General features: G+C 43.2%; 1 protein-coding gene across 4 annotated transcripts in view; it reads right to left on the bottom strand.

Moving 5' to 3' along the window:
• The window catches only part of ZFHX4 (zinc finger homeobox 4), a 177,809-nt gene that overhangs the window by 3,815 nt on the left and 147,234 nt on the right, over positions 1-26,760 (bottom strand). For 3 of the 4 annotated variants that reach the window (XM_081070325.1, XM_081070327.1, XM_081070326.1), the window contains exons 6-11: positions 20,410-20,529; positions 14,181-14,314; positions 13,752-13,952; positions 13,091-13,208; positions 7,154-12,571; positions 1-475 (exon numbers count right to left, since the gene is read on the bottom strand). The exon at positions 1-475 is cut by the window's left edge and continues 3,815 nt beyond it. In XM_081070325.1, the coding sequence (XP_080926451.1) occupies positions 1-475; positions 7,154-12,571; positions 13,091-13,208; positions 13,752-13,952; positions 14,181-14,314; positions 20,410-20,529 (6,466 nt within the window). The remainder of the gene's footprint in view (positions 476-7,153; positions 12,572-13,090; positions 13,209-13,751; positions 13,953-14,180; positions 14,315-20,409; positions 20,530-26,760) is intronic. The other variant, XM_081070328.1, reaches the window with a different exon arrangement.

Below are 26,760 nucleotides of genomic sequence, written 5' to 3'. Positions count from 1 at the left end.
CCCCCTTGCACGGTCCCGGGGAGCTGAGGGGTGAAGTAGGACGCGAACCCCGGGATGAAGTAGGGCAGGAACTGCCCGCCCAGGAAGGCGGCGGGGTCTCCAGCGAGCGCGTTCTGGAGGGCCTGCAGCTGCGTGGGGTCCACGTGCGCCTCGCCCACGACTTTGCCCAACACGGAAAGAGCAGATGAGATTTTTTCCTCTTTTTTGGGGTGTTTCTCGGGTTTGGTGGCCTCTGATTCCTCCTCTTTGATTTTTTTGACCTTGTGTGGCTTACTTTGCTTTTTCTCCGCTTCTTTGTTCGGCGGCTCGGTCTGCTGTCCTGGCAGAGAGGATGGAGGAGGGGGGGGAGGAGGGGGGGGAGGAGGGGGAGGGGGAGTCTGCAGCAAAGGTTTGGTGGGGGCGCTGCTGAGAGACAGGGCAGGAGACGTAGCTGAAGTAGGAAACCCAAGCATGCCTGCACCGGGAGGTGTTAAAGCTGCAAACGACAACAGAGAGACGCCCACCGTCAGTGCCTGGAGCCCGGACGCTTCACCCCACACACAGAACTGACCGCGGACGCATGCGTGCCGCGCGCGGCCACACCACCCAAGATCTGTCCCCCACCCCAGAAAAACCGCCCGCACCAGCGTCTGTGTGCAATAGTGCTTGTATTCAGCTTAACTCCCGCCCCGCCACCCCCTCCTCCCCCCCCCCCAACCGCCAAGGTATGTCATCTGCACAGGTGAGCAACATTTCACTCAGGAAACAAAAGGCTCCCCTGTGATGAGAGGCAGACGGTGAGAAAAAGAACATCTTTAGTGACAGGAACAGTGGTTACTTCTAACGGATACACTTTGCAAGACCTCTATTCTGTGACTCATTTTAACCAATTTTTACTATACCTCTGGGAAGGCAGACCCACCCGTCCTTCACTTGAGCAGTCTGATAATTACCACGCTCACTAAAAGTAATTAGCTATCAAATGAAATGAAATCCATCTGCCTAAGTTGCAGTAGAAAAATACGCTTCCATTGAAGTAGCGAAGGTGATAAGCTAATTGCACAGCAATAACAAATGACCACTGAAGACACCAAAACCCAAATGGAGTGAAGTCACAGCTAATCCGGACTAGGACCCAGCAGGGTTAGGCATGATTTCAGTTTTAAGCGTGCAGGTTCAATGACTCATTGCCATCTCGGCAATCTGGCTAACAGAGTATTTGATAGGAATTGAATTTATTAACACTCAACTTTATCACCCCCAAAACACGATGCTTCCTCAAAGTTTGCTTGTAATGCTCAAAAATGATCTCCCCCCTCCCATTAGAGAAGGGAAACTCGGTACTCAGGAGCAGATAACACGTGGGGGTATGACTCCTATCTTCATGCAAGAGACCTTTGCTGGGTTTCAGGTGCCCACTCTCGTGTAATGGCTGGTGATAACCGATGACAAAGCCATCCTTACGAGCTGGATAGTTGGGTAAGAAACAAAATGACAGCTCAGGCTAGAAAAGGGAGTTGCAAAAGTCTGTGCCTTTCCTGAATGTGTTTTTTCGAGGCCAATGAAGTGGACAGCCAGAGAAACAGACTGGGTGGGTGTGGCTCATTCTTGACCCAGGGAAGGCTCCCCCCACCAAATGAGCATGACAAGGGTTGTAATGGAGGCCTGCTGGGCTGATGGAAGAATCAACCAGGGCAGGATGAATGAAGTTTAAATGATTAGTGCATAACTGTAGAGAGAATGACCACAGATGGAAGACAATCACCTTTTTAATATTGGTCAGTCTTACCTCCATGCTAAGTGCAACATTTGGGGGGTTACGATGAAAAAAAGAAAGAAAAGTGATAGAAAAAAACTGCATGCTTCTATTTCAGCAGCTAGGGAAAACACACACAAAACTTTCATTTCTTAATTGGTTTTTGCCTGGCTGAGAAGGCTCTTCTTCGGCTTAGCAGTCGTACTATGAAGTCCTCCACATCACTTTCAACTTGACCCTCGTCATGATCATATTAATATCAACTAGCCTAGCTTATTACTGGCTGCTCTTCTTTTTAACCTTACCACACCCAACTCTTCTGTGATCTGCTTTGAAATAAGTTCTGTAGTTGGTTCAGTGACAGTTAGACACTGTTCTCCCAACATCCTTCAGGGTAAGTGGGGACAGATGCTAAAAAGTCCATGTTTTAAGTAAGAAAATTGAATCAGAGAGCTGCAAATATTCAAAATGCAGGAAAAGAAACAAAATCCTTGAAAGTAACAGAGAGAAACTGATAACAGTACCAACATTTTACAGAAGAAGGGCTGGCACGTTTGAAATATAAATGAAAATGACTTAAGCTTTGCAAGGGGTATGGTAGGAAGGAGTGAATTCCCTGATCTTTAATCCAAATTACTATGATAGATTTCTTGTTTCCTGGGATTTACACTTGGCCCTAGAGAAAACTGCGAAGGAGTGTAGTTGCTTTGGGAGGGCCAAACCCTCAACTCCCTGACCTTTATTCCTATTCTATGATGCCTGGTATCTTCATCTTCTTTCTACTTGCGTCTCCATAAAGTTTTATTTGCAAGAAAGAACCAAAGATATGAATAAACCTATTTCTGAAATGGCTTACTATATACTAGATTAGATAATTGTTTAGTTTCTTCCCACTATGGTATTCTGATTGGATGATATTCTATGCTAGTTTTCACTTATCAGAGGATAATGCATTAAGTCAAAGGAATTACTATCTAAACACAGAATTTCAGGCATAGTAATTCTGGTGGAAAATGCTTTATTAAGGACAAAAGAGCCTTCCTTGCATTCTTAGAATGATACTATGTTGATAGCCAGCTTCTGTTGCCTACTCATGAAGCCAACCTTTTCTACGTCTAGTACAACGAGACTTTATACTCAATAATTACACTTCCTTTCACCTAGGGCTTTTCTTCCCCAAATCTAAGGAAATTGCTGGCTCACTTATCCCTGTGACATGAGAATCGAAGACAAGAGAAATTTTAAGGAACTAAGAGACTTAAAAAAAAAATAGCCATGGTAGTCAGAAAGCAAGATGGATTAATAGTTGTTGACTAGGCTGCGGCATCAGATGGGATATGTACGTTCCTATCAAGAGGTCATACAATGAGGTAAGGAGAATGTTTTAGAAGACTGCAATAGTCTCCTAAAATCCCAGCTACTGTAGTCAAACACTATCAGGGATTTCCAGGAATTCAACATCTTGAGGAGTCAGCTGAGTTAAATAATCAGCTGTTAAATAAAAATGTTCAGAAAAGAGATGCAGATTAAGATACTGAACAATGCACATTGGCCCTACTATTACTAGTGAAGGATGTAAACTTGTAAAAACGTGCAATCAGAAGTTCACTAGCCAACTGATGTAGGAAAACCAGAAAGAGAAGAGACACACTCAACGGTAATCATGATGCAGAAAAAGCAGCATTCGTTCCGGTTCCCTAACTCCTACTCCAATTCTTTGAAATTTAACTGAGAGCTTAAGGTTTATCTTCCGATAATGTCAAACTACCATCATTTCGTTTGGTTTTGTTTCCCTGAACCAGCTGCCTACTCCCAAAAGTAATGCTTTCAAAAGTAAATGCCTAGCTCACAATGTGTTAGATATGGTTCCTTTCCCCTCCTCATTTCTTTGCTCTAGGTCTCCCAGAGGGAAAATTTATTTTTGAGGTGAAAATAAAACTAATTACATGCAAGGGGCCAAAGACAATTGTGATAAAATCATTGAAGACTTACTCTTATCTAGATGTACTCCAAATGTGCTAGTAAATTACACTCAAGTATGAAAAAAATGCAAAAGGCATGTTCTGAAGTTCCATTTAAGGAAATTGGGTTAGGCAGTATTTCTAAACACTAACAGAACATATAAGAATCAGATTCTGCTTAAAATGATAATGTAAATATGCTAAAAATAGGAAAGCAAGTTACTTTTCTATTCATCTTGAGCACAATGCCAAAGGAAGCTAAGATCCTAAAGGATAAAACGTAAATTTAATGTTCTCTAATTTTTTTTCCAGGTGCAGAAGCACATGACTTTCTATTGCCATGTTCCCTTTTCGTACATGATCATGATAGAAAAAGACAACATGGAAAAAAATGTCAAGCAGAATGTAATTCATTTCACTGAGAAATGAAAAAGCAGGCACATAGGGAGGCATATTACTTTTGCAAGGGCCTTCTCCGTGATCTCAAAATACTAATGTGAAGATTTCTTGGGAGTAAGATGAAGAGATTTTGAGAGCACTAAAGCTGGTAAACCAAAACAGCAACTCCACCCAACACAGAATAAAATGGGTGGTTAAATCAGGAAATTTAGAGGTTGAGCAATACTAAAACTGAACACGTACACGGCAATGAAGTCAATTTTTGGGGTGCAGCCTTTGGAATCAGACTTTACAGTACATCTCGTGTTCAACGGAGTCCGTTTGTTGTGATTTCCTTAGGATCAAAGCCTTCAAATCTACCTTCGAAGGGATACGGCATTTTTAAAATGAAGACTTTTCCATCACTAAATCCTATTAAAATGGGCCCAAGATGAACATGTCATATCCTCAAAGTTTATTCATATAGATAACCAACTAATGTGAGAACATACAGAAATATTCTACTTAGGAAGCAATTTTCTCCCTTGGTTTCACCTGGCTGGTATGTCTAGTTCTCCCATCAAGCAAAGGAGGTATTTGTTTGATGAGAAATAATACAGTAGAAAGAGGATGGTGGAAAGATGGAGAAGCACAGCTGCACTCCATGACATGACTAAAGTAGTCATCATTACCCACCACAGGTACATTAACCTCAAGAGGGTGTGAACATGGACATGTGGAAACTCAGGCTTTCACAGGGGGTCCTGTTGCACCTCTGCTAACGTTTAGAATCTATCTCAAACAACATAACTAATTCAAGAGACATTGCAAAGGGCAGTAGGGATGTTCACAGACCTTTTCTCTTTATAACACTCTCAGGTCTGTTTCGGTCCATGATTTAATAAAGCAACAGATACATGTAACGCTGAGTGAGTGTCTGATACATTGAAAGGTCCTGCTGCTAAGCCGGACCTGCCCCTAATGTCTTCCTACAACTCTAATAGTTATAAACAGGGCCCACATGTCAGGGGGGGATACAAATTATATTTATTGAAGGTAGGATGAGGAGAAAGGTCATGTTGTTTCAGTATTTCGTAAACATCTTCTCTCTCCTCCCTTCTCGCTTTCCCTCATATAGGTCCTCTGGATACCAGCTGCAGAGTGACAAAGCGGAGGGGCAGTCAGCAAAGGACCCACTGTCCAAGCAGAGGCCTTCTGATCCAGTGGGGCAGAAAAACGAGATGCTCTGACCACTATTTAAGGGGGTGACTACACAAGCTTCTTCGATCACAGATACTTCAACTGTTCTTAGTGCGTGTAAAATATCAAATTTTACTCTGTTTTACATAATATTTTATTTAATATAGTACATAACTATAAATTTTACATAATTGTTCATAGGTTTTTCACATTAGATATTATGTGGAAAACCGCTATTTTGCATAAATGACCATAGGCGCTTTTCCACATAAGACATTTTTCTATGTGTCAATGAATAATCACAGTGCTATATAAAGTGGGACTAGAAAACGTATACAATCATATGCTAAATTAAAAAAAAATCAGCCCCTGCATTATTCTTAAAACGATAATATCTGACAGTGAAAACGTACAAACAAAACGCGGAATTGTAGCTCTAATATTTAAGGCCAGATAATTAAGAATCTCCAGACAGTGGCCAAAAATATCCAGATAATTAAACCCAAAGTCTTACAGGGGGGAAGGTAGTTGGTGTGATAGTTAAAGAAAGGGGCATTACAGAAATGTTCTTGGGGACATTTCTTTATGTGTATGGATGTGTAATGGCAATGAGTCATTAAGACACAGAACCAGATGGGCTGGCTGTGGCCAAGGGGCCATTTAATTTCACTGTTATCATGTCTCCAGAGCTAAACATTAAAATGGGGATCTCTTCCTAAGATGACATGGCAAGTTTGGTTTTTACAAGTGAAGAATAAAATTGAAAAGTCTGAAATTTAAACGTCCAATTTGTGCAAATGAAGAAAGCTCTCCTATGTGTTTTGAAAACTTTCTAGAAATATGTAATTATTTCATTCTAGATAAGTCTCTTTAGAATGTCAAAATTTCTTTTTAAAATGAAAAAAAATAACTGTTGATTTGAAAAATAAAACTTGCTTTAAGGAAGAAATTCTAAGAGAAATGTTTTTTCTATTTTGGATAACATATAACTTTCACACAACATATAAAACCTTTAACATTTGTTATGTTTGGCTTTGTGACTGCCTAGCACACTATATTCGATTTTTTCAACCTAATATAACTGGGTACCTATACTTATTCACAAAATCAAAACTGCACAAATTATGTTTCTCTTAATGAACACAGAATTGGATTCGTTATCTCAGGTTGCCTCAAACAGCTTTACAACTTTGTTTTGATTTAATTATGTACTTTGGCTGGGGTGGGGGTGTGAGTAAAAGGGCATGGAGTAATGCCAATATATTTCTAAGGTTGTAAATTTATTTAAATAATAAGCAAGCATGGACGCTACAAATATCAAAACCTTAGAGCAACGCCATGTTACAAATGATCCCAGGAGTCATATTGTTAGTAGTTCAACTTGAAACATAAGCATTATTACCTGCTAGGTGTGATGTAGATGAAGGCTCTTAACTTTTGACTTTGCTAGCACTTTTGGGGAAAACAAACAAACAAAAACCAACAACAACGACAACAAAAACATGTTCCTCGGAAAGAACATAAATTAAGATACCAATTTAGTGCTTCACTTCCTTAATGTATACACCAAATCAGTATTGCAACAGATGTCTCAAAGGAGTATTTCTAAGACATAAAGACTTCATGATATAAATAATGAATACATTTCTGAGACACTGCTATGACCTACCTCATTTTTACTTTTCTGCATATGCTCAGGGTTCACTTACTTCCGGGGTTATTAATTCTCGCCAAGAAAACATCTATATTTCAAATAACTTAATGGCTTCACTTACTGAAAGGAAAAAAAGAGATCCAAGTGTACCCTGATCTTGGTTACATGTGATGGGCGGCCCAATACTACCGATTAATTAGACTGATTCTCCTCGAAAGGACTTACTGTTTGAATTTTGCGGGAATCCGGGCAAGGAAGATGGACCGTTCATTCCAGGGAGAAGGACTGGAGGAAGGCCGGGGAGGCCTGGGTAGGCCGCTGGCAGGCTAATGCCATGCAGAGAGCTGCTGTCCATCATACTGGGCTGCTGCACCGCCAGGCCCAGCACATCTGAAGCTTTCTTTATGCGATCGAGTTCTTGCTGTGCCATGAGCTGCCGAACGGTGGTGGGAGCCAAGTAATCCTTCTCCCGGTCCAGCTGACTCCCCACGGTCTCCCTCACTTTTGAAATGTGCTGCTTGGAGAAAATATGGTCTCGGATGGACAAACGGGCAGAGTACTTCACCCCGCACAGGGTGCACTCGGGCTTGGTGCCTTCTGTCCCACTTTGATTGATCATGAAAGGCTTCCCGATGTTAATTTTGAACTTCTTCTCTTTGGCCCTGGCATTCTGGAACCAGACCTGGACCACGCGTTTGGGCAGACCGATCTCATTCCCTAGCATCTCGCACTCTTGCATGGTGGGAGTTCGGTAGTCACTGAAGCACGCCTTGAGCACCTTCAGTTGAAGATTGCTCATTTGGGTTCGGAAACGCTTGTGACCTGGTCGGTCGTTGCTTTTGGATTTAAAAGGATTGCCGGATCCGAAAGGGTTTGGTGAACTCGGGTCGGCGAGGCTGGACGTCTCGCTGCGGTCGGCATTGTCATCGGGGTCATCCGTGATGTAAAAGCTTTGGTCATGCTCACCGTCTTTGTCACTGAAGTGGATGGAGGGGCTCGTGAGAGAGAAGAGGAATTTGTCGTCGCAGACGTCCGTGGTGGGTGTGGTTGCCGTTTTGGGCAAAGCATCAAGGGTTTTCTGCTCCTTAGGAGACAGAGCTGGCTTCGCGTCTCCGGAGCTGCCCGTGGTGCTTTCCATTTCAGCGTTGCCCTCGTCGCCGGTGGTGGCGTCGCTGAGCGCCGTGTTGACGGAGGACGTCTCATCAAAATCAGTTTTGCTTTGATCATACCCAGCCTCGGCTGGAGGGGCATTTAGGTTCTCCACATCCTCGGGACCCTCGGCTTTAAACGAAGAAGGGCTTAAGAGATTCTTGGGCGACAGCTCCGCTGTTTTACTCACGGGCGTTGACACCGTGGAGGCCAGTTCATTCTCACTGGACACCAGGTCGATTTTGCTCAACGGCAAAGACGGATAATCGAAATAAATGTACTTCTGCGGGCTTTCGCCCCCATCTTCGGTGGGTATCAAAGGACTGGGGGGCAGGCTGTACCCCGCCTGCTTTCCTTCATTCCAGTGCCGAGAGCGGATGTGACTTTCCAGGGCCGACTTGGCCTTAAACAGGGCGCGGCAGAAGGGACACCGTTTATGGGACTGGGCTGGCCCCACCGCCCGGAACTGGCCTTTCCTCTCCCGGGCTCGGGTGTTCTGGAACCAGACTTGCACGACTCTTTTCTTCAGCCCCACTTCCCGCGCGATGTGGTCGAGCATCTTCCGGGTGGGATTGGAATCCAGCAAGTATTTCTCGTAGAGGATTTCCAGTTGTTCCGGGGTGATGGTGGTCCTCAGGCGTTTGTCGCGGTGCTGGTCCTCCCCGCTGTTGCCTCCCTCCTTTTCACTGCAGTTGTGGTCCTCCTTGTCGTCCAGTTTTCTTTTCAGGGAAGCGGCGCCCGAGGCGGCGGGGGCCGCGGCGTGGGCGGAGCCGGGCTGGGGTGGCATTTGTGACAGAGCACCAGTCAGCAGGTGCCCGCTCATCAGGGGGTTATTGGGGTCGAATATCATGTAGGGCATGTCCATGGGCCGTTCCAGGAACGGAGAGTGAAGGAACTGGTTCTGAGCCGCGAGGAAATGCATGTGTTGGTGCTCCTGCCAGAGGTCCGGGCTCGGGAAGGCCACCGAGCACTGGTCGCACTGGTACTGGAGCAGCTGCGGAGGTAGACTGTTCTGGAGGGGGGTCATGGAGATCTGCAGTGGGCTGGACGGCACCGGGGTCTGAGAGGCCGACGGGGGTCTGCCGATCAGCGGGGCTTGTTTGGGGGGCTGGGGCGGAGCTGCCGAGGCCGGCCCCGGGTCCGAGGAGGTGGATGCGAGTGGCAGGGCCGGCTTGGCGCCTTGGGAAGGGGGCGGGGGGTCACTCGGCTTTGGCTTTTCTGGGGGATAGTCAGGTTTGGGAGACGTCTTCTCGGGTTCCGGTTTGGGCGACGACGGGACGAGAGGGGTGCTGGTCCCCGAGCCGGACCCCGCTGCGGGGGCAGCGGCGCTTCTGGCCGCATCGGGGGGCCCCGCCGCCGCCGCCGCCGCCGTGCAATGCTTGTACACGACCTGGTCGGTGGCGTCCATGGAGTCCTCGGTCTGGCTCTCGTCCTGCCCGTCGTCGTCCTCATCCTTGTAACACTGCTTCTTCTGGTGCGTGATGAGGTCGAAGATGCGCGGGAACACCACGCTGCACTTCTTGCACTGGTACTGCAGGCTGCTGGTCCGGATGTAGCGCTCGTTGGTGAGCTCCCGCTTCTCGCTGTCTCTCGCCTCCGCCTGGTTCTCGTAACTCTTCCGCGCCTTCTGGCGGGCGTTCTGGAACCACACCACGATCACGCGGGTGGGGAGGTTGAGCACGGTGGACAGCTGCTCGATCTCGTCGTCCTTGGGGTACGCGTTGGTGTCGAAGAAGTCCTGCAGGACCCGCAGCTGGTAGTCGGTGAAGCGGGTCCGGGAGGAGCGTTTGCTGAAGGCGGCGTCCCCCGACTTGTAGTGCTCCAGGGAGGACGGCTGCGGCTCCAGGCGGAGGTCTTCCAGGACGGTGATGGGGGGGTTGCTGAAGTTGTAGGGCGAGTCCTTGTTCCTCTGCCGCTCCTTGAAGAGCGTGTTTCGGAACCAGTGCTTGATGACTTTCTGGGACAGGCCGGACTTCTCCGCCATCTCTTGGACCTGTTCTTCGCTGGGGGAGTTGTTGATGTCGAAGTAGGCCCTCAGGATTTTCAGCTGGTCGTCCGTGATCCTCGTCCGCGGCCGTTTGAACTGAGCGTGCCGCAGGAAGTTGGGGTCCAGGCCGAGCTGCTGCTGGCAAAGCTGAGTGAGGTCCGCGGAGAGCGAGTCCATCTGGGGCATCTGGAGGGCCAGCTGGGGCGGCAGGGCCGGGTGCTGCACGGGCTGCATCATGATGGAGGGGAACAGGGGGAGCTCCAGGGACACCGGCAGCTGGACCTGCGGGGGAGCCGAGGGCGGCGGGGGCGGGGGCGGCGGGGGAGGGGGCGGGGGCGGCGGGGGAGGGGGCGGGGTGGGGGGCGGGGCCTGGAGAGGGGTGGACACCGTGCTTGGCATTTTCACCGGCCCCAGGGCCGAGGCCGGCGGAGCGGCTGGAGGCAGCGGGGGCGGCGGGGGCGGCGGGGGCGGCGGGGGCGGGGGCGTCTCCGGCGACGAGGGCGACATCGGGTACAGCTTGTCGTAGGCCTCGCGGTACTGACGAGCAAACTTCTCCAGGGCGCCGTATGGAAAGAACTGCCCGTGCACGTGTTCCTGGTGACTCTTTAAGATGAGCACGTTGGAGAACAGCTTGCCACAAGTCCCGCATTCCAGTTTATCCGAGTTTTCACCTTCCCCGCCTTTTCCCTTCTTTTGCACCTTCTGCCTGTTTTCATTATACTGAATGACCAGTTCAAACCCAAAGTTTTCCAGCAGCGCCTTGGCCGCGTTTCCTCTGGCCCCTGAAGCGATGCGGGGGGGTGGGAGGGACGGCTCCGACGGTTTGGGCTTCTTGGAGTCCTTGCCTTCTTTGAGTCCTTCAGCTTCGCTTATGAATTCTTGCTTTGGCTTTTCTTGCTTTTCGGCAGTTTCCTCTGCCTCCTTGTAAGGTGGCAATTCCTTCATGGCTGGGCAGTCGGCACCGGCCAGGTTGGGCTGGTCTTGTTTCGGTAGTTTGCTCGACTGCTGCTGCTGCTGCTGCTGGGGCTGCTGGGGCTGCTTTTGAGACGGCAGCGGGGCCTGTGTGGCCTGGTACTGCTGGGCTTGCTGCTGCAGTATTTGCAGTTGGGTCTGGCCCACGTGATGTTGGGTTTGAATCTGCTGCTTCAAGTCTTCGAGCAAGGACCCGGCCATGCCCGCCACGCCAGGCATGCCAAATGCCGCAGAGCCCGGCAGGCCCAAGTCCGGCCCCAAGCTGAACTCCGTCCCTGGGATGTAGAACGGAAAGAGAAACTGGGGCTGCTGAAACTGGAGCAGTGCTTCTGGGGTCATCGGAAAATGAGGCAAAAAGGCTGGGTTGAGAAACTGAGGCTGGAAGAACGCAGCTTGCTGTTGTAACTCGTGCTGAAGTTGCATCTGAATTTGTGCTGGTGACTGCGGAGGGTGGTGGGTAGGCTGGGCAGAGATTAATTCCGGAGTTGGCTTTTTATTTAATTCTTTGGCATCTAAGTGGATATCTTTGCTGCTTACTGCTGCTAAACTCATGGACTCCAGCATCCCTTGGCCGGGACTGCTAACGTTGGCTGCAAGGCTGTGCCCACCGGCCACGTGGCCGCCTGGCTCCAGCTTGGCCGCCCTGGCCTTTGTCTGGTGGAGCACCGACCTCATGTGGATTTCCAAGGTGGAGCTCTGGCTGTAGGCCACGTTGCAGGTGCCGCACTTGTAGGGTTTGTTGTCTGTGCTGCTGTTCGTTTCTTGAGGAACGGGGCTGGAGGCTTCCTGCAACACCTTTTTCAACTTATGCAGATGAGAAACTGAATTATAATGGACCAAGAGAATGTTCTTTTGGGTGAACGACTCTTTGCACACTGTACATTTATACGGGCGAGACGGATCGAGGAATTTTTCCATCGTAAAATTTGGCCCTTTTCTAAAAGGCAAGGTCCGCTTTGGTTCCGAGCCCATGTCATCGGGAATGGAGCTACTGTCGCTTCCTATAGGACTTGCCTTTCCCTCGTGGTCCACCTCGTACTCTCTCTCCATTTCCTGCTCTAGGGCATGGTCGTCCTGGGCCATACTTTCACTCTCTGACCAGAGCTCACCGTTCACGGGCAGCGAGGCATACAGCTCGGCTTCACTCAGTTCGGGGTGGCCTGCTTCCAAGTGTTTTTTTAAAGCCTGGAATGTACGGAAACTGCGCTGGCAGAAATTACACATCGTGGCGGCCCGAATCGCATGATACTGGGAATGTATCTGAAGCTTCTGCATGGTCTTGAAAGCCAAACTGCAGTGGTTACAGCGGTACTTGTACACGTGACGGTCGGAAACCGAGAGGGGCTGCCTTTTCTGCGGCTCGCTTAATTGATCTTGCAGCGTGTCCGGAATTTTCATATCCTTGCTGCTATTTTTGTTCCATTCCGACGTTTCCGTGGGTTCTTTCGGTGGTTTCTGCTCCTCACTCTTTATTTCCACGCTCGCCTTCGAGTCATCAAGACCTGCCATACTTTTGTCATCCATTGGACTTTCACCTGTGTGAGAGAAAGCACAAAAGGATCACTTCCAGGAAGGAGGCCTGCTGCTTACCTTCCTATAACTACTGTAAGTAGGAGACTCTGCAAGTTTCTGCTTAATTGGTTCTTTGAATAAATATTTATCGAACAACTACACCATGGCGAGCATTATGCTGGGCACTGGGGATACGAAGGTGAATGAAAAAAATCACCCCTGGCCTCAAGGAATTTCAGGATAGGGAAGAAAAGGAGTCCAAGGTAATTCTAGTGCTACCATCCGTGTGACACCAAGCCTTGTGCCTCTGTGTTCGGGAATTAGAACTCACAGAATATTCTTGGTCACCAACACTTGGGTCGCCCAAGGGCAGCGACAGATAACCAGAAAACTAATTACGCGTCGAAAAATATGGCTCATGGAATATTTATTTTCCTCACTGCTTTTTTTTCTTTAATCTTTCATAATCATCTTGGAGCATCACTGCAAATGCGGGCCCCTGAGGTGCGTTTTCTGCAGACTGTGGTCATCAGCAGGCATACCTGAATATTTCCCAGACCCTTCAGCTGGGATGGCTACAGGTGTGTCCCGCTCCGATTTTTCAGAGGCGGCCGTTGGCAGAAGCAAACTGTTTGGCATCATGACATCAGGGACAGGCACCTGTGACAACCAAAGGGGTTCATGTCAAACGTACCCCAGAAATCACAGACTCCGTCACATCTGCAGTTTGGCAGTAGCATAACCCACTTTGATTTTTCCAACCAGAACAGGGGCATTTTGTGGCTCTTACGGGCTACTGCTTTCCCTTCTAATTTCAGATAAATGCTGTTGCAATGTGGTATTGTCCTTTCCTTAAAATATGGTTTTTGTAGGTCGATTTTTTTATACTGATACTCGAGAAAGTTTGAAATTCAATGTGTCCACGTGACTCACTTGATTAACATTATAGATATAAAATTAGGGTGACAAAAATACACGCTATTCAATAAAATATGCGTGTATCATACTGGTTTCTTTTCCTTAAGCAAAAGCAACAACAAATGGGCCTTGAATGGTGATAACTGTGGTTTCTATAACATAGTCAGTCAGGCAGCTTTAAGTAGCGAAGAAGAAATTAATTTCTGTGGACTCATAATTGCAGATTTTGTGTTGCTGCCTTTCCAGGGATCACGTCACACATGCATGAACATTTGGTGTCCTTACTGTCATGAGCAGCTTCTCCACACAGTCCGGAGACACGCTGTGCAAGTGCGTCAGATGCAGCTGGAGATGCATTTTATTGCTGAGAACGTCCTGGCAGAGGGGACAGCAGATGACGGGCTGCACTGAGTGTTGTGACAGGACGTGCATCTGGATACGACTTTGGTCCCTACTATTGTAGTTACAATAAGGACACTGATAGAACTGGAAAACAGTGAATAAATATGACCACTCTTAGTTAATGAATTCTGATGACTTCGGAGCCTAGAAGTAATACGGAGGGTTCATTGCCTCGCCCATGACAACGTTCACGTACTTTTCAACAGCGTGGAATCATCGGGAGCTCTAAAACTACCAGAAGCCATAATACAAAGTATTACAAAAAAAAACCAAAACAGATTTATACAGGAAAGGGCAAAAAGACACACTCACCTGTTCGTGACAGAATTTATTGTCCTCTGTTGGTTTTGATCTCTTTGTTGCAATATCTTCTTCTTTTGCCAGCAGGAGTGGCTGGCTCACCCCTGACACACTGACTTTTAGTTCCTTTTCTGGTGTGATTATTCCTGAGTCCCCAAAAAAGAATAGAACACGTCAATTTCAAAAGACTAACAAATACAAATGTCAAAACCTGAAAAATGACGTCTTTCCAATTGCTCTGATTTTAATCCACTGAAACACACACACACACACACACACACACACACACAGAGGACACTTTTAAATAATGCTAATCTCAAAAGGCAAAAAGCATACTTCTTTGTGTCCACCGACTATGTGGACTTTATAAATATATTTTAAAATGGACTCCTGTCTCATGTTTAGATAACCCTAGGTGACCTTGAAAGATTCATCAATAACGCTTGCTCTCTGGTGTCTCAGAATGCCTTTACCACATTAAAGCAAATCTATTCCCATTCACAAATGCTAACTTAGAACATAATTATTTTTTACTAATGTTTAATGACCTATCTCTTGTTCAACATGCTTGGACACCCACACGTCAAAATTCTAAGAAGAGCTAACTAGTTATAAGTCAGAAACAAAAATAATCCTCTTCCATGATGAACGTAGGATTGAAAAATGAACTACATATTACGTACTTATCATCTGCTTCTTTTTGTGATTTACTCTTTGCTTCAGGTGTTTCAGCAGTTGGCCATACACATAATATTGTAGTCCAAATCTCAAGAAGACGATTGTTTTTATGAGGTTAATCCAAATATTCAGTGTTAAAGAGGGTTTACAATTTTGCCTAGATGAGCAACGTAATGTGTCGGAGACTCACACATCAAAGAAGAGAGTGCAATTCTAATTTCCAAATCTAACAGAAAATTCTTTCCAGCATCAATTTTCCCCGATAATCTCCTCTGCGAGGCTGGATATTACAGCGACATTGGGTAGGCATGTCACATACATCTCATGACAAACACAAAACCTCATTTACCAGCCATTCCAATCTCATCATAGCCCAGCATCATCTGACCTTTTTTCTGCTGTTTATTATGAGTATTTCTAATTTTAACTTTCAATTTTCACCGTCTTCCAGTCAATTTGCAACTAAATTATTTCCAGGGTGAGGACACTATCACTGGACAACTGGGTGCAAATACATCTTGAAATGCAGTGAAGCTAAACCATTGATTGCTATCAGACCCCGCGTAAATATAGAGTCTAGGCGTAATCTGATTGTATGCTGTGCATGAAGATTTATCTTGATTTTTTTCAATCCACATACGGTTCATATAAATGAACAAATTGCACCTTATTGCAAAATAACCCAGTTTTAATTTAAAAATAAGGTCAAGGATGTTATGAAAACAAAGTAAAAATGAACCAAAAAATAACATTCTTTTTCCATCCTGGATGGAGATGCATGTTTAAGCCATATAAACAACTTCAGGAATTTTGAATTCTGAAAGGAATTTAAAAGTAATAGTGACTCTGAGGATAGCACAATTAAAATAGAATTTAAAAGACATAATGACGATAATTTTATTCCCTTGGGGAGTTTGTGGTAGGTACAGAATTCGTACTATGTTTTCAACAAATTACACTGATATTAATTTGTGGATTTACAAACATTAAATTTTATTTAAATTGGTACATTTTCCCTACATACACAGATGCCTTGAAAAAATGTAGGTTCCTTCTAGATATCTGAAAAAATAATTTATCATATTTCTATTTGAATGAAAAATTTGAGAGAGACTGACAAATTCCATTACATTGATCAAACACTGTGCCAGTATCTGATAGCCAAAGATATGTCAGAAACAGGAATGTTTATTTCATAATTAATTCTAGCATCAAAAAAATAGGTCTTTCTGTCTCAATGCAGAATATACTCTGTGCTGTTGTTTTTAAAGTATTAAAAATAAACATTCAAAAAATAATACGCTATATAATATTTGCAAACAAAATGTACTGCGTAACATGTCTGATCAAGTTGTAGAAAATGACTGCCATTGACATCAGCAAATGCCCATCAGTCCCTTTCTCCTGTGAGATCGGATGACTTTATTTTTAAAATTCTCCATTAATGAGTCAGAGTATGTTCCTTTAAGAAAATAATACTGTCATCTTCCCTTATCATTCTTTTGTGGACATGGTAGAAACAGACATGACCAAACTAAAAATTCGTCCAGTTCCCTGTTTCCGTAACTCTTGGTGCTTGCAGGCAGGCCCTAGGAAACATATGAGACATAGAATAAACCTACCAGAAACTCTTTTGAATCAATTCAATGCCTAGCTGTAGCCGTATTTTCATAAGCATGTATAGTCTAATATCGGTACTATAAAGGATTAAAAAAAAAAAACTGGTTTCAAGCTTTGGAACATTTTACTATGCATACATGTTTGCATAATTAATCTGCTATTTTTATGCTTATTCATATTCATCAACAATATAGCTGCTTTTGAATTTAGTGATGGGCGTGCTGCCTTAAGAAAATAAGAGTTAAGTTTGAGGGTCATTTCATAGCCATTGTGAGAACTGTTGGCCACTTCAATGTTTTTTGGCTACTTAATTAAACCATGATCTTAATGGAAGCGAGGAGCTGCATAAAGACCATTTTATTTTTAATTAAAAAGAAGCTATAAATAGAGACTAGACCTTCCTTGCTGTAGCTAGGCACCCCAAAAATGCATGACATTGATAAGAAGACCAGAGAATGCCAAAATGTGATCAGGTAGACATAAACAGACTCTTGAGGGTAAGGCAGATCATCAGAATTGTTTGCAAAGTTCACAGAAATTACATTTTATGCAAGTGTGCCTTTTCTACTTTTCAAGGGGGTGCTATCTCAGGTATTATGGCCTCCATCGTGAATTACAAGGGTTCAACTCGGGGGTCTCTTTCTGCATTGTTTATCCTAGAAATATATTAAATAAGCGCCAATCAATTTCAGGAAGGTTTTGATTAAGTTTGGTGATTACTCAAGAGTTTATGTCTGTAACTTTATTTGAAATAAACCCTGTTTGATACTCTAGACAAAATTTTGAAATGAGATCATAAGTCATTTTGTGTTATTAAGGACATCACAATAGTCTCAAAAAACAATGTCATTTTAATGCACTTAAACTAAAAAATGAAGTCTAATTACAAATAAGCACTGCCAAATAGATGAGCCAATGATTATCTGTCAGTTATGAGATTATTTAAGTTGCATGAGATTGCTAATATAAAAATGACATAATTCATTTCAATTCAGATACCGCCTACTTAATAATTTTCAATCCCTAAAACACAGAAGGTTGTAAAATGGTTTATACTCATAACAAGTGAGGAAAATCCAATAACACATATGTACTCAAAGCAAAACAATAAAACAAAATACTGAGTTATTATTTATGAATCAATGTATAACATTTGAATACTATAAAACATGGAGATAACAGATGATGTTATTCAACTCCAAAGAATTTTAAATTCTAATTACCGCTACAGTCTTCTCTTTAAGGAGACTAGAGTGAAAGGATAATTTTAATTGCAATAATGAAGGTTAATTTCCATCCTTCCTCATGTTTACTCCCTTATTAAAAAGTGGTCCCCTTCGCCATGGCAGAGACATATTACATTTTCAATGCAAATGTATTAATCTGGATAAACTCTATATTAATTCTCGTACTGCACAGAGCTATAATTTGGATTATAATTAATCTAAAGTGGCACTAGATTTAAATGACAATATAAATGAGGCATTAGGAGGCTTTTCTATTATGAATGAATATTCAGCAAATATAACTTGCATATTGCCAAACGCTCGTCCTAGAGATTAATGGCAGCAACACTGTACAACAGCTTACACAAACACAGTCTTCCTAACATGTGTTAATTCCTTGCTGTCTAAAAAATTCTGTGTTAAAGTGGGGTCACACTGTTTTCCCATCTAACACATTAAGATAGTGATTAATTTATAAGTTTGCTCATAGTTTTTGACATTTCTAACTGACATAAGGAAAACACAATATGTATATAAGTGGCTAGTCCATCAGGAGAAATATTTACAAGGAGGAAAAAAATCCATGCAATAATCTTCTCACCTAATTGGATTCAATTTAGGAAGCGGAAAACTTTGTTAAAAGTTCATATTCGTTGTCAATAACAAGAACTGTGTTGAAGGCTGGGAGGTTTCAAGGCTAAATATTTGCATCTCAGTAATTGCTTTTGGTTGGTGCTTAAAGCCCATTTTTATCCCTATAGATACATGTGGGGAGGCATTTCTGCAGGGATAAGAATTTGTTTTAAGCAACTGCCACTATGCAATATTCTGTGTCCTCTCCTATGCTCCAGTCCTGTCTAGATGGTACAATTAGGCGCCCAAGAAAGGACAATAACTCATCAGGCCATTAGGGAGTGATGGAGCCCATTATTTATGCAGGGCGGTAAAAGGTGCTGGTGGGGATGGAGTGCCCGCCTCTGTGGTATGTTCCAGGCAAGGCTCTTCCCTCAGTGGTAAGCCTGGAGCCATTTCCAAGCGATTTCCACAATCCATCCTTTACAAGGTATTCCATATTTAAAGCCAAGCACAATGTCACATACCTGAGTATTACGTGAGCACTCAGTGAACTCTTCTGTACTATCTGTGTGTTTCACCTTCTTCTGAAGCCTGGGAGGGGTAGAGCCTGCTATCTCTTCTGGTGCTACTATGACAAAGACACCACTAAGCGCAGACAGAATCCTGCCCTCCCGGAAGTAGTCAGGCGGTCAGCCTAGCTGAGGTCCCCCTTAGAGTGAATACACTGACTACCTTGCTATTTCCAATTCTTTTCAAACGAGGTTGAGATGTCACTACCCTTGACCTTAACTGATCGCTAGGTACTTCAAATTCCTTGTCAGTAACCTCAGAAGCCGGCTTGCTAACATACAGCTATGGCATCTTTTTTTTTTTTTTTTACATTGCTTTAGGCTCAATACCGACCTTAGATCCTCTTTGTTGAAGTCAAATTAGAATCATATGTTCGCCACTATATCCTGGACGCAAATTTAAGTGGCGCTTTCTCACTGGACTCCTGAGAGCAATTTAGCATTGAACGGTGTGCGGTGTGGAGCAGGGAGGCCCTTCAAATACTTCTCGAAGAGAATGCAAAACTAAGATACGCAAAGCCTGAATTACAAATGTGGGATAATTCGGGTTTAAATCAAGTTGCATGTAAAAATGATATTTTGTGCACAACCCAATGTCTTCATAGTGAAAACAAGCTTCTTTATATGCAGCTGTCACTGGAATTCAAGGGAAAGATAGACGACTACCTGAAACTAATAGGCTTGAACCCGTTTCAGCACTTCTTCTGCTTCAATGAGTCCAACATAATAAAACTAGGTATAGCGTGCAGCAAAAGTAGCCAATGTAATATTCATCGGGACCACAGATTTCCATCTCATACATACAAAGCATGGATGAAGTCATATATTTGCCAAATCAAACACAGAAAAAGCCTTAGGTATCCACACCAGATGTTGGCCTAGGGTTTGTTTGTGCACAAGTAAATGTCATGACATGAAGGTTTGTTTTCAAAGACAGTAGCTTTCATTACTGGGATTTGTCTATTCTAGAAGATCAAAATTACCCAGCACCTAATCCCTTTTCAATGATATTTCCTCTTTCTTAGGCTGAATCATCTGTAAACTTTTTCACTGGATTTTGTTTGAAATGCCTCAAATAGATGCCCTTAAAAAGGGCAAATTCCTGAGTGTAAGTTGTAAAAAAGCAAGGAAAAATAACGTTTATTTTTAGGGTTATGTGGTGTGCAGGGGTGTGTGTCTGTGATTGAATGAAAAAATTCAAGTGATATCGAATCCTGTGCTTATGAAAAATTAATATGCCATCAGAGGAATCACAAGTATAGCTAAGATTAATGAAAGGCGCTTAAAAAATTACAAGCACACAAACTGATTTGATTAAAAAATAATCTCGCTGGTCGTCCTGTAATATTCTTCAACTTATCCACATCACATCTATTCCATCAGATGGTTATGATTAAAAATAGGTCAATGGGAGGCTACTGATAGAAATCACATGCAATGAATAGTAGTGGGGATATTCGGACAGTTTAAAATGAATAAAAGCTTTTAATAAGCTTGGGGGTGGGTGGGTAAAGAATTGATTGTGGGGAGTGGGGGTGGGAGAAGGAAAGGTGAATGATTCTAGCATCTTACCAGAGTCTTTATTAGAGTTTTTGCCTTCGCCAGCGTCTCTCTCACTTCTGTCTTTCTCGTCCTCCTCAGCTACTGTGGTTGTAGGTTTAATAGCTCCTTCTGCCTCTTCATTTTGTTCTTCTGTTAAGAAAAGCAGACCAGTCAGTAGACTTGAAACCCACACCCTCCTGCAAATGAACACTCAAAGACCGTTTAAAAATGTGGTTACTTATGAATCATCTGCATTCATTCTCAAAAACAAACATAAATTTATTCAAAAGTCTGTATTAGAAGCTGCTGACTATACCCACGTGAATTTTTATCTAAAGAGACTTCGTTTATATCCTTTGAGAAAATGGACCTATACCAAATGAAAATAAAAGAAATCATTTTGAAGTATAGTTGAAGCTAGGAAAGACTGAAAAATGGTTGTAAGGCAGTTCTGTCATTTCAACAGTAGAAGCTTCTAAGCCACATGGACCCCACTGTTCCTTGGACTTGGATAGATGGCAGAGCAAACCAAATTCTTAGAAAAAAAATTCTTCGTGGAGTATTGTGATAATGACAGGTTAAATGTAAGACAGGTGTTACTCCTGCCTTCAGTCCCTAGACCCCAGAGGAATTCTTTGGAATTTCTCAGAGTGAGATCTCAAAAGTTCAGTTACATTGGGATTTTTTTTTTTCTATAGGGGGAGCTATACAGGGCAGAGGACATAAGAAAGTCTATTTCTTGTATGACAACCACATCACCCCACACCTCATTCACGGGTTCACACCAGCTAGATTACATGGAAATCCTCATAGTAACTCAACCCTATTTAATTATTCTGTAAATCTTAGCTATGCCGCTGCTGGTGGATTAATCTGTTTATGCAGTTAGCCTCTATGCTGGGTCTGTGTAGCACTAATCCGTGAAAGGCCCACTGTTCTCTTTCATCCTGTGATCATTTGTCTCTCACTGCGCTGATGTCACATTTTAATGAATTTTTAGCAATCTGAGTAATGCCAGATAACCAGACTCGCAACTCCCCACAGCATGGCAGCAGAAAAAATAAAAATCATATTCCCCTGTTCAGGTAGGAATGACATAAATTAGGAGAAGAAGGTAAAATGGGATTTGAAGCACCAGGCTGCTCAATTTCATAAAATCTTTAATGACCATATAAATTAACCCTGGAAAGGCAAAAGGTCATCGACACACATATGCATACACTCTTCTATTTGCTTTTGATAAGCAGAGCTTTTATGCCGAGAACATGATACAATTAACCCTTCAATAACCAGACAAAACGCTGCTATGGACATTTTAAGTGTCAAGCATTAACTGAAAATTACACACTGCATAAAATTTTCATTGCAAATGCTATAGTGATTGAAAGGGGAAATCGTGGCCCTCTCCACACCCCATGTTTTATTAATAACGTTCCGACAGCAGAATGAAATATCCACTGTCATATGTAGCAGCTGAGCACAAAAAAAAAAAAGAAGAAAGAAAATGCTATTTAGTGCCTCTTTTGCCACCATGCTCTGCAACGGTGTGAGCAGTACACAACTGAGGGGGGCAGCTCTGTGTTCCGCCGAGGGCAACTCCCAACAAGTGAAGGGGAAAACAAGACATTTAATACATTTGAAAGAAGCGTCTGCTTCCCCTGTGAGTCCTGCAAGACACCGTACAAATCCATCCATTCCATATTTGCACTTTGCTGCTGAACAAAAGCAGAGGGGTGGTCGCCGTGGAGGGGGCTCAGTCAGCTGAGGGTTTGAGTGACGCTTCCCTTTCAGGCAAACACACATGGATGTTTGACTTTAAGAAGAGAGAATGGACACTTCTCATGGCTCTAGCCTGTGTTCACCCGGCAGTGATAATTACTGATCAAACACAGGCTCCCTCCTCCCAGCACAGGCCCAGGCTGGGTGGGGACACCGGCGTGGTTGGGGGGGGGGAGGCTGGAAGTCTGAGCTCATGACCGGATTGGGCTGTGTCTCTGCCAAGTCCACACACGTGACATGACGTGACATCCAGTGTCAGGCCGCGACCTATGGCAACCCACGGCAATTACTTTTCAACTCATCCTGGAGAAGGGATGCAAGATTTCTTTGAGTAGATTTACTGGACCTTTCCCCCAGGGCTGGAAAATGAAGTGTCAGAGTGCTACCAGGGTCCTTATCTTGAGGGGACATAAAATTGTAAGGGCTATCGCAACTCACATTAATAAAACATTGCGTGTCAGGAGGAGAAAACGAAAATTATGAAGGTACTCAAGGAAAAACTACAGTATACTCTGGGTCTCATCAGACGGTTTTTGCAGGGTCCAATTCTTCATGTTCTAGTATGTGTTTTAAGGGCGACAGAAATTCCCAGACATGTTCTTCCATACATCACTGTGGTGTCTGACCTCAGCCTGACCCTGGCAACAGTTTGAGAAATCTGAATGTGAACAAAGACTCTGTGTCAGCAGCAGGGAGAGACTGTGGGATAGACTCTCCCCATCAACTTAATCGCAAACAGGAGTTCCTAAGGCCATAACTTAGCCCGGCCCATCCAAGCCACAGCTCATAACCTCTGGAGGTGGATTGGCCCGCACCGCCTCTGCTTCTGTGACTTTCCCCCCACCGCCTCCCTTTTCTGGTTCTTCCTTTGAAGTAGGCAGGCAATTAGCTCTAATGCTCAAGCAATTCAGACCTGTTTTGTGGTTTAGAAGGCGAAAGCTGTTTATTACAGGTAGGCTCTTTGGAGCCACAGAACTTCGCAAATTTTTAATCATGCAAAAAATAATCAAAGGGTAACTTATATACACCATAAAGTTTCATACAAGTCTTCCCCAAAAGTCACTTTCATTCTTAGAGTTTTTGAAGTAAAGTTGACATTCATTTTATAAACAGACTTTCGAGTGAAAAGTATTAATGTGAGAAACAACTTTCTCCAGAAAAACTACACTGGATTTGGGGATAAGGGAAGCAGCGCTACGTTCTAATTCTCAAGTACCATGTTTCCTCAACTGTAAAATGCCATAAAATGTAAGCTGCTTTGTAGGGGGGGAAATAAAGACTATATACATGACATTAAATGTGTTTAAGGGATGCCTTGGAATCTGTGGAAAATTACGTAAATTTCATTACGTAAATTTTCAAAATAAAGACACACAAAATTCCAAGATGAAGGTGTTAAGGCGGTTTACCTCACTTTCATCATTACGTTTTCCCACTAATACATGACATGTAGTACTAATGAAAGTATTATAACATTTATTCATGTGTTACATTTTATGACATGAAATGTGCTTAAGGTTACAATGTGCATTAGAGTCCAGTAGACCTTCCCAGTTCTCGGACAACTGATAATATATTTTCATTTTTAAAATTTCAAAATTATTGTTTCAAAATAATACTGTAGTCTTCTAGGAGTGCAGCACAATTAATTTCCCCTAGCATTTTTATCATGGCTGAGATGATGATCTTATAAGGTACTTTACACGTACACATAAGCTATATTTTAAAGAAAAGTTTTGAGTGACTAGCTTAGAGTTATTATCATTGAATAACACAAAAAAAAACTGATTAGAAAAACCACTATTAATTTATTCTATAACGTGATAATATACAATTTTTGAGCAGTGCTACCTCAGTAATGTACCTCTGATCTAAGAGACAACTGTGCTTGGTTCCCATTGGTTTACACACAGTGGGTTTGGAACCCCTCTCTTTGAGTCTTCTAAGGAAAACATTACATCCTTTTTAAGCCCTGGAATCATCATGTACATAGGAAGCAGAGGACAGTAACTTAAACATCTTTCGTTTTATATACGGAGCATCTGTTCTAGACACCTGGTTTATAAGAAGTCTTTCCTGGGCCCCTCCACTGTCTCCCTGCCCAGTCCCCACCCCCACCCCCACCCTTCAAATCTATCCTCTGTATGATCTATTTAAATCTACTTCAAATCTTTCAGGGACTCCCATCTGTTATAAAGAAAAAGTTCAATCTTCTGTACGTGGCAAGAACACCTCCAAGGGATCTGGTCCTTCTCCACCATGCCAATCTCTTCTTTCTTCACTTCCTACCTGGCAGTTAATATGCAAGAACGCTCTTCTCAAACGATAGGGCAGCTGAGTCACCTGGGAGACTTGTTAGAAATCAGACTGCTGGGCTCCATCCCTAGAGTTTCTGATTCAATAGGTTTAGAGGGAGCCCTGAGAATTACGTCTACATGTTCCCAGGTGATAATGCAGCCCCTGGTCCAGGGATCACATTCTGTGAACCCCTGGTCTAGAAACAGGTGGCTGTTAACAATGCCTTCTTCCTCTACAGACCATTCTTTTTCCTAGTTTTATCTAGAACAACTTTCTCCATTGTATACATGTTTTTTGGTTTTTGTGGTTTTTTTTTCAAGCCCAGCTTAGGAAATATCTGTTTCATCATCTATAAAACTGGAGTTAATAATAATGCCAATCTCAGAGGTTTGTTGTAAGATATAAAAATCAGTCAGCACAGGGCCTCACACAAAATAAGTATTTAAGAATACTAGCTGTATTATTACTATTACCATTAATGATTTCTTTCTCCAAAAAGTCTTCCTTGAGCCTTGAACTGGGATTAATGTTTCTGACTAAGGTTGTCTTCTTTTTCCTGTACATTAATGTCAAACAACTTACCATAGGATGTGGAAATTATCCCTTGCATTGCCTACTTTCCCTAACAGGTACACATTTACTGAAAACAGTGATTATCTTGTTTATCTTTATGCCGGAAGCACCTGGAACAGTGCCTGGAATATAGAAGGCAGGCAATACAGGTTCGCTGGCACACTGAATTGAATTTAGGAAGCAAAACTGGGAAGAGAAAAGGAGGACACCAGACTCTATGCCATTTGTCTATTCCCCTCAACAAAACTGAAAAGAGGTATTTGTTTCTTTGGTTTGCTTTCAGTCTGGTTTGGGTGTCTTTTCATATTCTCTTTCTACTAAATCACATTCATCATTCAACCCTTTCCAGGCTGGCTTCACACAAATTGCTCTTCTCAAAGCCACCAATGTCTTCCATGCTCACTGCCAGGGTCACTTCTGTGACTTCCTTAACTTCCTTTTCTCAACAGATGTTACTACACCCTTCTGCTGGGGAGCACATTTTCACAACCTCTTTTACTTCCTTCATCATATATCTGAAAATAACTAATTTGTGTAGAAACAGTGTCCAAAAATGAGAGAATTCATCTGTCTTATTCATTACTTATGCCCTACAGTCTCTGAAACTAATTTTTTTAAGTTTATTGGGGTGACAATGGTTAGTAACGTTACATAGGTTTCAGGTGTACAATTCTGTATTACATCATCTATATATCACACTGTGTGCTCACCACTCAGAGTCAGTTCTCCTTCCATCACCGTATATTTGACCCCCTTTACCGTCAGTAAGGCACTAATATTTTGAATGAAGTTGATGATTCCTACTTTTCTTACTTGGGGTAACTAGGTCTACGGCATGATGCCATCATCAGTGGAGATGGAGAAAAGAGGAGAAGGCCTGGTTTGGCAGAAAAAGAGATGTTCAATTTAGAATTTGTTATATTTGATTTCCCTGTAGAACATTTCCATGACAATACCCAGAAGGCATGGGAGCATCTAAATATAAAACTTCTCAGAAAGACTGAGGTCATCAGATTTGTTTGGAACCACAAAAGATCCCGAATAGCCAAAGCAATCTTAAGAAAAAAGAACAATGCTGGAGATATCACACTGCCTGACTTTAGCTTGCACTACAGGGCTACAATAATCAAAACAGCATGGTATTGGCAGAGAAACAGACACATAGACCAATGGGATAGAATTGAGAACCCAGAAATGAGACTTCATTAATATGGACAGATAATTTTTGACAAAGAAGCTAAAAACATACAATGGAAGAAAGACAGCCTCTTCAATAAATGGTGCTGGGAGAATTGGATAGCCATGTGCAAAAGAATGAAACTGGACTGTTATCTGTCACCATGTACCAAAACTAATTCAAAATGGATCAAAGACTTAAGCATAAGACCTGACACAATAAACTGCATAGAAGAAAACATAGGTACTAAACTTACGGACCTTGGGTTTAAAGAGCATTTTATGAATTTGACTCCAAAGGCAATGGAAGTAAAAGCTAAAATAAACAAATGGGATTACATGAAACTTAAAAGCTTCTGCACAGCAAAAGAAACCATCGACAAAATAAAGAGGCAACCAACTGAATGGGAGAAGATTTTTGCAAACAGTGCCTCCGATAAGGGGCTAATATCCAAAATATACAAGGAACTCATGAAACTCAACTACAAAGAAACAAACAACCCAATTGAAAAATGGGCAGAGGACCTGAAGAGACATTTCTCCAAAGAGGACTTA

Source organism: Rhinolophus hipposideros (genome assembly GCF_964194185.1).
Source record: "Rhinolophus hipposideros genome assembly, chromosome: 13".
Taxonomy (NCBI): Eukaryota; Metazoa; Chordata; class Mammalia; order Chiroptera; family Rhinolophidae; genus Rhinolophus; species Rhinolophus hipposideros.
This window is presented reverse-complemented; position numbering and strand designations above follow the sequence as displayed.